Here is a 14121-nt window from a genome sequence, read left to right as displayed (position 1 = left end):
CAAAATACATTCAGAATCTGGACTACATCCCACTGCTTCTGCTGCCATCCCTTTGGTCTAAGACTCTTATGTTGCCCGCCTCCCCTCTTGGATGACTGCAATAGCCTTCTGACTAGTCTCCTTATTTCAGTACTTCAGTCAGACTGATTCTGTTAAAATAGAAATGTAATTCCTGTGCTTAAAACTCTTCAATGGCTTCCCACCTCACTCAGATTCCAAGCCTATGTCTTTATTGTGGCTATTAAGTCTCTGCCCCACTCCTATCCCATTAACTCTCTAGCCTCATGCCCTGTTATTCCTCCCCTCCCTCACTCCACTGCAGCTACACTAGCCTCCTTGCCCTTTTCCAAACACATCATTTCCTGCCTCAAAGCCTTTTATTGTTTTCTCTACCTGGAATGTTACTTTTCTTCAAGTTTTCTCTCTTGGTTGCTCTCTTTTTTCCAATCTTTGCCCAAACCACGTTTCCAGTGAGGATTCCTGATCTTTGAAATAATGTTGCAATCCCTTCCCACCATCACCACATGCTCTATCCCTCTCTCTTGCTTGTCACCGTCTAATGTACTGTATGTTCCATATTATAAATTTTAATTATTATCCTTTCCTGCCCCCATTAGAATGTAAGTTCAAGAATTTATCTGTTTTATTAACTACTATATTCCTGGCCATGAAATTAATGTCTTGTATACATAGTAGGTATTCAACAATTTGTTGAACAAACGAAACATTAATAAGTATTCTGGGCTGTGCTATGCTAAGTTGCTTAGTCATGTCTGACTCTTTGTGACCCCATGGACGGGGCCCACCAGGCTCCTCTATCCATGGAGATTCTCCAGGTAAGAATACTAGAGTGGGTTTCCATGCCCTCCTCCAGGGGAATCTTCCCAACCCAGGGATCAAACCCAGGACTCCTGCATTGCAGATGGATTCTTTACCAGCTGAGCTACCAGGGAAACCCAGTAAGTATTCTAAATACCCATAAAAAGCCTCTTTGAGCTTATTATAGGAAAGACGAGTATGGGGGATCCAGGATTGAGTCCTCTACTCCTCCAGATGCTCAGCTGAGAGTAAGGGTACATTTGTCTGTGCCTGGAGGTCTCATGTTTGTGTCAATGTACTACCTAGAAACAGCTGAGCTCTTTCAGAAACACCAAAAATTTATACAGTGGACTGAAAATAAAATGATAAAATATATGCATGTGTGCTAAGTTGCTTCAGTCATGTCTGACTCTTTGCAACTCTATGGACTGTAGCCTGCCAGGCTCCTCTGTCCATGGAATTCTCCAGGTAAGAGTGGGTTGCCTTGCCTTCCTCCAGGGGACCTTCCTAACCCAGGGTGCCATGCCCTCCTCCAGGAGATCTTCCCAACCCCGGGATCAAACCCGCATCTCTTATGTCTCCTGCATGGGCAGGCAGATTCTTTACGACTAGCACCACCTGGGAAACTGACAAAATATATACTGTTGGCTAAAATCAACATTTCATATTAGATTCCAGTATAGACAAGTAGTAAAAAGTCACCGGAACATTTAAGAAAAATGAGTATTTACTGAATAGCCAGCTTGTGCCAGGGGGGCACAAAGATGATTCAGGTATGATGGTGTGATAGACCAGGGAAACAGACAACTACGCAATATTATCATCAGCTCACTAACAGGAAAATGTCCTTAAGTACAAAGGCAACAGAGAGGACAGGATGATTAAGTGCAGTCACAGAGGAGGATGTTATTTGAGCTGGGTTCTAAAGCATGAACAGGAAGGAGGGAAATGCCCAGTGATAAATTTACAAGCAAAATTTACAAATCCACTACAATTTTTCCCCTCTCTGCTTACTAGAAATGCCTAGGTATCTGGATTGTAACAGGGAATAGATTGGCCAAGCTTGCAAAACTCCCAAGTTTTGTGGGGCATAATTTGAGAACTCCTGGTGATTGGGACATGCAAGGAAAGGCTGAGTGAAAGGGACAGATGGCAGGAAGTGAGACCAAAAGATTCACAAGGGCAGGGCAGAGAAGAAGGGACCATTTTATTCCACAGGACCCATCACAGCCTCAAGACATGGGGAAGGGGAGTATGAAGGCAGGAGTACATTACTTTTGCCTTGGCCGTTGCCTAGAGCAGCCGTTTTCCTATTCTCCACACCTCCTTAAAATGTTGTCTGCTTCTGAAGAGAGAAGCTGCCCTGGTGTACAGAAAGAGCTCATGTTCTGAATCTGAAGGCCCGGGTTTGGGTCCTATCAACTGTATAACCTTATGCCCAGCTTCAAAACCTTTGCCAGCCATACTCTAGAGCATGAAGTCCAAGCTCCTTGGCTTGGCTCTCAAGACCCTTCTTCTGGCCCTTGATGACCCCTCCAGCCTCATCTATCGCTTACCCCTTCTCACCTAACAGCCAAGTACTTCTTCTGGGTTCTGTGTCTTCACAGACAGTTACCTCGATTGACATCTTTCCCCTCCTCCTTCCCAAGCTGGAGAATTCCCATTCCTCTTTGAAGACATGATCCTGGTGTTAACCACCTCCAGGAGGCTTTCCCTGGTGGGTAGGTTAGTGATGGTCTCCAAACCCCAGAATTTCCTCTATTGCAGTGTGTGGAGCACATCTGCTCTTGCCCCTTCCTATCTAGAGGACTCTTTCTGCAACATAGGACTCACCGTCTCTCCCCTGCTTAAAAAACAAAAAAAAAAGGAAGAAGCTTCGGGGAATTCCCTAACGGATCAGTGGTTAGGGCTCTTTGGTTTTCACTGCTGAGCTCCCACGTTCAGTCCCTGGCCAGGGAACAAAAAATACCAAAACCCACGGGGCTTGAGAAAAAGCAGCTTTATTTCTTGGCTTAAGGATCATAATCTCCACTGTGGCCTGTCGGGACTGTGTGACCTCATGCCTACCTGCCTCTCTGTCTTTTCTTCTTATCCTTTGCATGAAAGGCACCTACAGCAGTACCTGGTATAGAACCGGAAGAAGCGTTTGTTGAATGACTGTAGAAGTGCTTAGTCCATATTGCATTACATGAAAGCTCTAGTTTTCTCCCACCAGCCTGTGAGCCCCTGGAGAGTGTCAGCATCCAGGACCATCCTTGACACTTAGTGGGGCGCCATAAGGGTTTTCCAAGTTTGGGAGACACTGTGACATGCTTCCCAGAAGCCCCATCAGGGAAGATTTGGAACACCAGCTGTTGGGAATGCTGTCAGTGAAGAGTCTTTAACTGTCAGCCACGCACCACAGACACCTTGGTTCCTGTCAGACCTCTTCCCAGACGGCCCCACACCCCATGAGAGATGAAGGTAGGGATATAAAGGCCTGGTCTGGTCATCTTCGCTCACCTGGGGACGACTCTGACGGGCCATTCTAGCTCCAGAGCCCCTGTGGGGTCAGCCATGACTGTCCTTGAGCCTGCATGGAGCTCTGGGCTTCTGCCCACTCTGCTTCCTCCCTTCCCTCCCCTCCCTCCACAGGTGTTCATCCCAAGGGCACTCCCCCACAAACACCCTGCACTGCAAATCTCCATCTCAGAATCTGCTTCCCAGGAATCCAACCTGAAATTGGCCCTCTATCTTGTCTTCTTTCAGAGAAGGCAATGGCACCCCACTCCAGTACTCTTGCCAGGAAAATCCCATGAATGGAGGAGCCTGGTAGGCTGCAGTCCATGGGGTCCTGAAAAGTTGGACACAACTGAGGGACTTCACTTTCATGCATTGGAGAAGGAAATGGCAACCCACTCCAGCGTTCTTGTCTGGAGAATCCCAGGGAAGGGGGAGCCTGGTGGGCTGCCGTCTATGGGGTTGCACAGAGTCAGACACGACTGAAGCGACTTAGCAGCAGCAGCAGCAGCAGCTTGTCTTCTTTGTCCCATCACTTTTAGGGAATGTTCATTCATCCACCCAAAGTTCACAGGCACCATTCAAAACGTTTCACATCCATTTTTCTATTGCTATCATCCTGTCCTGTCTAGGTGGGTCAGGAAGGGAACGGATGAAAAACTGGGGCCCAGAAAGGTGAAGCGACCAGCCAAAGGGCACTAATCAGAAGGGGAGCTCCCAGATGCAGTTTTTCCACTCCCTTTTCCTGTATCCTGGAACAAGAGGAAACCTCATTGAAACGAATTCGGATCTCAGTGGTCAGAATCCTGAAACTACGGCCCTGGGGTCGGGGAAGGGGCGCGGAGCCCAGCATTCCTGCAGTACAGATGGGGAGACCGAGGTCCAGAGCCCGGCGCTCCACCGCCCGCGGGAAAGAAGGGGGCGCGTCCTGCCCGGAGGGCCGCGTGGCGCCGGGGCCGCCCCCTCCTGCCTCCCGCCCCCGCTGCGCCCGTGCCCCCTGCCCTGCCTCTGCCCTCGCCACGCCGCCTGCTGCGGAGCGAGTCATGGTGGCGGCACGGGCGGCGGCGTGGCTGCTCCTGGCTGCGGCGGCCTGCGCGCCGCGGGAGCAGGACTTCTACGACTTCAAGGCCGTCAACATCCGGGGCAAGTTGGTGTCGCTGGAGAAGTACCGAGGCTCGGTGAGTGTCCGCCCGCCGGGCCTCGGCGCCGCCCCGCCGAACCCTGGCCCGGGAGCCGGGCGCCCAGGACCCTGCCGGATGGGGCTCCGTGGGGCTCGGGTCGTTCGGTCACCCAGCCCTGGCTCCCCGCCCCCACCCCGGCATCCCCCCCGGGCGCGGCGCCCCCAGATCCTCGGCCGGGTCTGTCCCATGACTACGTGGCACGGCCCGGCGTGCGCGGTGAAACCCGAAACTCTCGCTGCTCGCGCCGATTTCCCTCCCAGCGCTTTTGGGCAGCGGGGCGCAGCCTGTCACGCACCGGTTTAAAAATTAACAGTAGCAGCCTTTGTCTCTCCCATCCCCAGTTTCCGCGCGGGCAGTTGGCGATATTAAGTGCAGTGAGAACACTGTGGAAATGAAAGCTCGGTGCGGAGGAAGTTATCACTTCAGATGCACCGGGACCTTACACATCATCTTTTAGAGCAGCGGTCCCCAACCTTTTTAGCACCAGGGACTGGTTTCATTAATGACAATTTTTTCAGAGGGTGGGGAGGGTGGGGTGGTTTCAGGATGATTCAAATGCGTTACATTTATTGTGAACTTTATTTCTATTATTACATCAGCTCCACCTCAGGTCATCAGGCAATAGAGCCCAGAGGAGAGTACGGAGTTTAGAGTACTCTCTAAAACTTGGGGAGCCCAGTTTTGGAGAGTACACTAAGACCCAGAGATGGAGAGTCACACAGCGCTAGAAAGCAGGGAGCCTGGAGGAGAACCGCCCACCCATCCATGGTCTCCTCTAGGCAAACTTTTAAGATGGCAGCTCAGGTTGAGATGGAAGAGTCATCCAGTCTAATTGCTACCTCCTTACAGAGGGGGCATCTCAGCTCAGAGAGGACTTGAGAGAGGAAGTGTGCCTGGGTGAGTCTTTGAAACAAGAGTGAGTTTTAGCAAAACCAAGAAGAGCATTTCAGGCAAAGAGAACTGTCAGTGCCAAGTGGAAGTCACTCAGTCGGTCTCTTTGCCACCCCATGGACTGTTGCCTGCCAGGTTTCTTTGCCCGTGGAATTCTCCAGGCCAGAATACTGGAGTGGGTAGTCATTCCTTATTCCAGGGGATTGTCCCAACCCAGGGATTGAACCCAGGTCTCTTGCATTGCAGGCGGATTCTTTACGATCTAAGCCACCAGGGAAGCAAGGCTCAGAAATAAACAGCAAGAAGGGTGATGAGGGGTAGTGAAGTCCTCAAGCCGTTGTGCTTGAAGGAGTATAAAGCATCCGCTGAAAGATGAGGCTGAAGAGGGTAGGGAGTAATCAAAAGGAGCCTTAAACACTTTATTCAGAGACCTAAATGTTTCACTGTGTGAAACGAAGAAGCCTCCAAGTTCATTTCTCAAGGTAGACCTGGGGCTGTGTGTGGAAAGGATAAGGAGTTGGTCTCTAATGGACAGGTAGGCCCAGCCTCCAGGTTTGGATGAACCACACAAGAAAATGGCTATTAGCAATCTTCCAAGAGCAAGGCCATCTTCAATGAAAAAAGTACTCTCTACCCCTTGAAATTCTCAATTATGCTGGGAGTCCTGGGGACAGTAGCCCTTGTCCAGGTTCCCCCCCTCCCCAAGGTATCGTGAGGTTCAAATGACGTGCAGTGTGGAAACCCTGGGTAGAGTGCAGTGTGCTTGTCTTGGGCCCCAACAGAAATCTCATCCAGGGCTCCGGGAAACAGCCAGTCAGAGCAGGACCCATTCCCACTCGGGCCTTCCCTTCCCTCTAGTGCAGCTCATCAGAGAGAGCCCCAGGTTTAACACTTGACCAGCTCTGCTACTCATTAACTCATTTATTATTGAGCATCTACTGTATACTAAGTACCATGCCAGCCCTGAGGGTACAGGGGATGCAACGGTGAAAAAAGTGGCCAAGTTTCAATTTAAATAGAGCTTATATGAGGTCGAGAGGAGACAGACAAGAAAAGAACAGAGACATGAACAATGTAATTTCTAATAGTAAAAGGTACTAAGGCAAAAAGAGACACAGACTGTTTGTTTTTAGAAGTAATAAGGCATCCAGGATGTAAGGAAAAAAATTACCCAGAAAGTGGTTCCAGAATTCTGAATGTTTTCATCCTCTAGGTCATTGGTAAATCCTAAAAAGCATTGGAGTGAGAGGCCTAGAATTCAATCAGAAAGAAATTTAAAAACAAAAACAAAAAATCCACAAAGTCACCCAGCTGCTAAGAGGTAGAGTTAGAATTTGAGGCCAGGCAATCCAGTTCCAGAGCCCATGTCTTAATCTCCAGCTTTAGAGGGAAACCAGGAACAGTCAGGCCAGGAAGCTGTAAATGATACTGTGAATTAACCCAAGTTTGCTCTGCTCTTTGGCAGTATGGTCAGTCATTCACCTGCAAACAGCTACTGGCTCATTATGTATATTTTACTACAGGTTTTTTTTTTTTTTTAATTAGGAAAAAAACAAAACAAAACACTGGCTTCCTTACTGCCTGCCACAGGAAGACATGGCCATACGTGCCCTGGAGACATAGCCATGGGCAAAGTTGACTGGCTTGTGTCCTCAGGCACAAACTGGGAGACAGGCCTTTAGACCAGTGTGGAGTGTAGATGAGTACGTGACACTCAGGAATTCCCTGGCCTATGCTGTGAGGTTATGTACCTGTAGGCCTGAGTGTAGTGTGTGTGTGCTGCTTAGTCGCTCAGTCATGTCTGACTCTTTGCAGCCCCATGGACTGTAGCCTGCCAGGCTCTTCTGTCCAAGGGGGTTTTCCAGGCAACAATATACTGGAGTGGGTTGCCATGCCCTCCTCCTGGGGATCTTCCCAATCCAGGGATCACACCCAGGTCTCCCACTTTGCAGGCGGATTCTTTACCATCTGAGCCACCAGGGAAACCCCCGCAGTGTGAATGGTTTATTTATTTTGCATACACCTATGAGTTTGCATCTGTACTTATATATGTATATATATAAATTAACTGTGTGTATTTGGGTGTATCTGTGTTTTCGAAATACCCAGGTGGTTAGTAGTCAAGAACCTGCCTGCCAGTGCTGGAGACAGGTTCAATCCCTGAGTTGGAAAGATCCCCTGGAAGAGGAAATGGCAACTCACTCCAGCATTCTTGCCTGGGAAAATCCCATGGACAGAGGAGCCTGGTGGGCTATAGTCTGTGGGGTCACAAAGAATTGGACGTGACTGAGCACATAAGCATGTCTGTGTTTTGGTCACTTTAAAGATAAGCTTTTTGGATTCAGTCATGGAAATAGAAGTAGGATCTCCCTCTTTCTAAAAGTATGGGCAGACACACAAGATGTAGGTTAGAAATAACAAGCTTTAATGCTCTCAGCGCCCAGGGATCCAGCAGAGAAGAAAGAGGAAGACCTCCACCTAGTGAAGGGAGCTAAAGGGGTCTCACAATGTGGCATACAATGACAAAATGGCCACAGGCTGGGGTCCCAAGAAATGGGTGAGGGAGTTACAGCTCAATGGTTCTCATCATCCAGCCCAGTGGTTCTCAGCTGGTGGTGATCTTTCTCCCCAGGGGACTTTCAGGAATGTCTGGAGGAGACGTTTTTGATTAGTAAGACTAGGCGGCTAGTGGGTAGAGGCCAAGGATGTGGCTAAACATTCTACAGTGAACAGGGCAGCCACCTCACAACACAGATTACCCAGCCCCAAACGTCAGTAGTGCTGAGATTGAGAAACCCTGCCAGCCTGAGCATATCTAGTGCCCTGAGCTGCCCCTGGCTCTCTATGGGGCCAACTGGTATAATCCCGCCACTTGTATTAAAAGGTGGCCAGATTGATAGGACTTGGCTGCCCAGATACAGGGTAAGATTTTAAATCCTGCAGTAATATGTAACCAGAAGCTGAAAAATATAGCATTGGTGCCAAAATTGTAATTGCAGTCATATAATCGAGTTCCATCAGCCAGCTTTATATTTATCGCCTGAAGGCAATGAATAAATGTGTTATAAGGCAATTATTTAAAGGTTAGTCTAGCGACAGAAGGAAGTGGTGTTTTTTTGCTGGAGGGAGAAGAGCAAAAAAGGATTGCCCAGAGGTTCTTGAGATCCTTTTATCAAGAAAACCACGTCTGTGTACCCATTACATAGGCGATCATTTGTATGTGCAGACTTACTCATTCACTCAGCACGTACATTCTAAGACTTTTCCATGTGTCAGCCCCAGTGAAGTGAACATAGCTCCTGCCCTCAGCAGGTTCACATTCTAGAAGGGAGACCAACAGGTATGTAGGCAACTCCAGTATAGAATGATGACTGCTAGTTGACTGAGCCAGAAATTAAACCCAGGTCTGCCTTTTTTGTCTCCTGTATCACCTCCTGATGGGAGTTCACCAGTATGTGTGCCTCTCTCTGTGATGGTGTTCTTCTGTGTTTGTGGGCATGAGTTATGTGTGCTAAAGTATCTTTGTGTCCTGGGCCATAGGCAGACCCACTGATGTCTATTGTGTGCTTATTCTGAGTGTTTATGTATCTGTAAGCCCCTGCATGTCCGATTTCATTTGTGCCTGTGTATATGTGTTTGTGTATATGTGAGAGCATCATTTACATGTGTATACATTGTGTTCTTGCATATATGAAAGAATGCTTTCGTTGTTGAGGGGTCACGCATGTGGGCATGTCAGGGCATGTGCGCCTTCTCTGGGTTGTGTATGTGTTTGGGTTTTGTTTTTGCTGCCCAGGTGTCCCTGGTGGTGAACGTGGCTAGCGAGTGCGGCTTCACAGACCAGCACTATCGGGCCCTGCAGCAGCTACAGCGGGACCTGGGGCCCCACCACTTCAATGTGCTTGCCTTCCCCTGCAACCAGTTTGGCCAGCAGGAGCCCGACAGCAACAAGGAGATTGAGAGCTTTGCCCGCCGCACATACAGTGTCTCTTTCCCCATGTTTAGCAAGATTGCAGTCACCGGCCCTGGTGCCCACCCTGCCTTCAAGTACCTGACCGGTGAGTCCCTCAGCTGGCTGGGCAGCAGAAGCCACTGGCTGGCTGGGTGACCTGGGGCCCCTTCTAGATGCCCGCAGCTGGGTTGATGGTCTATTCTAGCACAAATCTTTGAGGATGAACTGAAGAATATTCCTGCCTAAGAATATCTCCACCCTTACTGCCTTGCAGTTTCCCCCAGAGTCACTCTGCAGGCCTGTCTCCGCTTCTGTTACCATCCACAGGGGCTCCTAGAAGGAAACTGGACTCTCAGATTTTAGCTTCAAACAGGGGACACCACATTCCTGGAGAAGGCTGACAGGTATCTCCTGTCCTGAGTCAGAGGCAGTCAGTCTGTAGACCATAGGAGGGAAACCGTCTAAGCTAAAATACCAGCTCTTGGGAATTCCCTGGCAGTCCAGTGGTTAGGACTCAGCACTTCTACTGCCTTCCAGGGCTTGGGTTCAATGCCTTGTCAGGGAGCTGAGCTCTCTCAAGCTGTCAGGCACGGCAAAAAAAAGTCCCAAAATACCAAAAAAAAAAAAAAGAAAAGATCTTAGTATTTGAGAAACAGATCCCTTCCCAGAAGCCTGAGAACCACAAAATGGGGTCATTAGCCAATCTTGTCATTAAGTCCTGTTTCCTTTCTCAGGCTTTTCCCTTCCTTTGGGGGCTCCATTCTTGCCTTCTCCCACCTCCCACTCCATGCTTCTGGTTGCTTTCATATCCCTCACTGCCCTCCCCCAGAACCCATTTACCTGGAAGAGTAAATGACAAACAGCAGTGTTGCAAACCAAATGTCCCTTCTTGAGGCAATTTGAATTTTGCTCTGTGGGTCAGTCCTAATATTTTTGCCCCCCCCCCCCGTGTGTTTTTATTAGTTCCTTCCCAGTTCCCATGGTTATAGATCAAACCTGGCCCTGTTTTAGAAGCACCTGGGGAGCTCTTTAAAATACATTAGCCTGAGACCTACTGAAGCAGGACCCAAGAATCTGTTTAATTATAAGCCCCCGCTCCACCACCACCACCATGATTCAGATGCAACCAGTCCAAGGACTAACATATGGGAACCATTAAGATTAAATCAGGGACTTCCCTGGTGGTTCAGTGGTTAAGACTTCCCTTTCCAATCCAGGGAGCGCTAGTTCGATCCCTGGTGGGAGAAGCTAAAAGTCCACATGCCTCGTGGCCAAAAAACCAAAACATGAAACAGTGTTATAATAAATTAAATAATATACTCCTAAAAAAAGGATTAAATCAGAGAGTAGGTTACAGACTATGCAGTAGTTTGAGGTCATTAAAACTTTTTGTTTTTTTGCAGCCACACCATGCAGCATGCGGAATCCTAGTTCCCCAACCAGGGATTGAACCCGTGCCCCCGGTAGTGAAAGCAGAATCTTAACCACTAGACTGCCAGGGAAGTCTCTGAGATCATTAATAAAGGAAGATCAGATATTGCCTTATCAGGCACTTGACAGAATTCTAAAGCAATGGTTCTCGACCTAGGCACCACATTGGAATCTCCTGGAAAACTTTTAGAGAATATTGATGCCTGAGTCTTACCCCCAGAGATTCTTCCTTAAGTGGTCTGTGGGTATGGACTGGACATCAGGACCTTTAAAAGTTCTGCAGTTCATTCTAACTAATAGAACCAGTGCTTCAAGGGAGGGATGGATACCGCTAATGGAATTCCAGGAGACGGGGCACAGAGAAGCACACTTTGCTCTCCTTCCTTTTCTCTAGAGACTTCTGGGAAGGAGCCTACCTGGAACTTCTGGAAGTACCTGGTGGCCCCAGATGGAAAGGTGGTAGGAGCTTGGGACCCAACTGTGTCGGTGGAGGAAATCAGGCCCCAGGTTACAGCGCTTGTGAGGAAACTCATCCTGAAGAAGCGAGAAGACTTATAACCACTTTCCCTCCTCTCCCCCATCCCCTCCCCCGACCGTGCATGAGTGACCAAAGCAGACTGAAATGGTGCTACAAAGGGAGAGACCACTGACTCTCCTCCACTCTTGTCCCCCCACCCCATCACTCCTACCGGGGGAAAATTCTAGTAGCTTGATTATTTGAATCTTAGAGCAACCTCTAGGAACTCCTGACCAGTGAGAGTTCTTAACCAATGCCTCATCAGCCGATAAGAACCTCTAGCCCATGAAAATGTGTGGCAAATAGAAGCATTTCAAGCAATAATCTCCTACCTATAAAGCAGGGCCAATTCCTACCTCACAGGGCTGTTGTGAGGATGAGGATGAAAAGCCTATGAAAGTGCCAAGGGCAGTGCCAGCTAACCAGGAGGCATTCAATAAATGGTTTTTGCATATGTACCAAAAAATAAGTTGTGATCAATAAAAACTTGAACTCAACATGAATTATAGCCATGAGAATCCAGGCCAAACATTTGTAGCTGTTACTGTTTTCCTATGTATTTTTTTAAATTACAAAAGTAATACAATTCATTGTAAAATAATACAAGATGATACAAAATAAAGAATGAAAGTATCTCCCTCATTTTCTGTACTCTTGGTCCCTGGAGGTAAACTTTTAGCAATTTCGTACAAAGTCTTCTCAGACTTATTTTAATCAAACCAATCGTTATTGCCCGATAAGAATTCACTGACCAAAAATACACTTCAATTACAGGCAAAGGATATGAATAGGTAATTCACTGAAAAATAGAGATGGATAATGAAGATATGAAAAGATGTTCAGCTTCATTCAAGTTGGAAAGATTTTGTTAAATGATAATACCTGCTGTTGGTAAGGATGTGGGAAAATGGGCATTCACATAAGCTGTTGGCAGGACAAACTGGTACAGGTTTTTAGAGGATGACTTGTCAGTATCTTTTAAAACAAAGTGTCTACACGCTTTGCTCCATCATTTCTCCTTTTAAAAGACTCCCAAACTGTGCAAATATGTATGTACAATAATGTATATGCACATTGTTCATTATAGTGAAAACTTTTGTCCATCAGTCTGGTTTTGTAGCAAATTATGACACAAAACCAAATGATCCACTACTACAGTTGTTCAGATGAATTAATTTCTATGCTGAAAGTTGTCCAAAAGTGAAAAAAGGCAAGTTATAATGAACACGTGCACACACACAAAACAACATCCAGCATAAACAATAATAATATTTTTATTAAAAATTTCAATGTTAAGCATGAGATAGAGGGAGGGAGGGATGTAGACAATTAACAGTAACAAAACTGTTAATTGTTGTTGTCTGTGAGGGCATGGGGTGGGAGAACAGGAGTCATTTGCTTTCTTTGTTAGGTTTTTTTTTAATATTTACATTTTGTATGTAAAATATGTATTTCACTTTTATATAAATCTAAAAAAGAGGTATCTAAAAACAGGTGATGAGCAAAGTAACTGATCTATAATTTATTGGCCAATGAGGATTTTATGTCCACTTCTTCCAAAGTCACTCTTCTAGAAGCAGGAGACTCAGATTCAAGTTCTGGTTGTGCCCTTGACTCACAGACTGAGCAAATGGTTCCTTCTGCTGTCTTCCATTTTCCCATTGTTCAGAGAAAGGGTTGATCTGTGCTCACAATCCTCAAAGCCTACTTTAATATTCCTTCCCCAAAGCTCCTAGAGTAAATGAAGGCTTTCTGTGGGCTGACCACAAACCACCCTGTGGTGGCCTCCAGCCTGTCCTTGCACATTGTTCCCCATGCTCTGGCTTGCCACGTGATCATTTCTGTAAAGACATGGGCACACATACACACACATACACAGGGAAACCCAGCTATCACAGAAATGTTTGTGATGAACATCTCAGAACCACATTCTCAATGGACATCTCTGACCTCACCCTGCTTGACCTGTCAGCTGCATGTGACGTTGCTGACCGCACTGCTCCTCTCCCTGACACACTCTCTTCCCTCAGCCTTCCTGCCCCTGCCTTCTCTTGGTTTCCCCCATCTCTCCCGGTGCACCTTCCTTCTAGGTGTTTGTTGGTGACTCTTCCTCCGATGCTCACTCCTTCCTGTTGGTCTTCCTTGGGCTTCTAGGCTGGTCCCTTTTCTCACTTATATGCTCTGCCACAGCCATCTCATTTTTTCTCAAGATCTTGACCACCATCCACACCCTGATGATACCTAAATCTCTTCTTTGTATCTACGCTGGACTCATATCCACTTGCCTGTTGGGGCATGACCAGAGACACCTCAATTCACTGTCTCCAGAACTAAGCTCATCACCTCTCCCTAACACACCTCTCTCCCTTCACAGCCTTCACAAACCCCTTAAGCCCTTCCTTTCACACATCACTCACTTGCTCATTTACCACAGTCTCATTCTTTATGTAACTGCCTTCCCTTCTCTGCTCAGCACAGTGCTTGGCCCTTAGCAGATTAAACTTAATTGTATGGGAAGCATTTTGAGCACTGGCTCCATGCCATCTCTGCCTAGACCCTATCTGGAAAACCACAGATGAGCCAACAGTTTCCTGCAGAAGTTTAGAGTCCAGCTGGGGATTTTGCAGTCCCTACTAGACCTTCTCAATAACCTCAGATATGCAGATGACACCACCCTTATGGCAGAAAGTGAAGAGGAACTAAAAAGCCTCTTGATGAAGGTGAAAGTGGAGAGTGAAAAAGTTGGCTTAAAGCTCAACATTCAGAAAACGAAGATCATGGCATCCGGTCCCATCACTTCATGGGAAATAGATGGGGAAACAGTGGAAACA

The 14121-nt window shown here is 47.4% G+C and overlaps 1 protein-coding gene across 1 annotated transcript; it reads left to right on the top strand.

Moving 5' to 3' along the window:
* The first annotated feature begins 4111 nt into the window (after positions 1-4111).
* GPX7 (glutathione peroxidase 7) lies at positions 4112-12510 on the top strand. The gene is made up of 3 exons (XM_055585875.1): positions 4112-4496; positions 9187-9448; positions 11168-12510. The coding sequence occupies exons 1-3, from the start codon at positions 4185-4187 to the stop codon at positions 11329-11331; spliced, it is 738 nt and encodes a 245-aa protein (XP_055441850.1). The 5' UTR covers positions 4112-4184; the 3' UTR covers positions 11332-12510.
* The last annotated feature ends 1611 nt before the right edge of the window (positions 12511-14121 follow it).

This window comes from Bubalus kerabau, chromosome 6, assembly GCF_029407905.1.
Source record: "Bubalus kerabau isolate K-KA32 ecotype Philippines breed swamp buffalo chromosome 6, PCC_UOA_SB_1v2, whole genome shotgun sequence".
NCBI lineage: Eukaryota > Metazoa > Chordata > Mammalia > Artiodactyla > Bovidae > Bubalus > Bubalus kerabau.
This window is presented reverse-complemented; position numbering and strand designations above follow the sequence as displayed.

Bases quoted from the DNA above. Each gene is read 5' to 3' on its own strand.
- GPX7 (XM_055585875.1), top strand. From the start codon at position 4,185: ATGGGGAGACCGAGGTCCAGAGCCCGGCGCTCCACCGCCCGCGGGAAA. The intron at 4,497-9,186 runs GTGAGTGTCCGC...TTTGCTGCCCAG, and splicing joins TGGAGAAGTACCGAGGCTCG to GTGTCCCTGGTGGTGAACGT. The intron at 9,449-11,167 runs GTGAGTCCCTCA...CCTTTTCTCTAG, and splicing joins TGCCTTCAAGTACCTGACCG to AGACTTCTGGGAAGGAGCCT.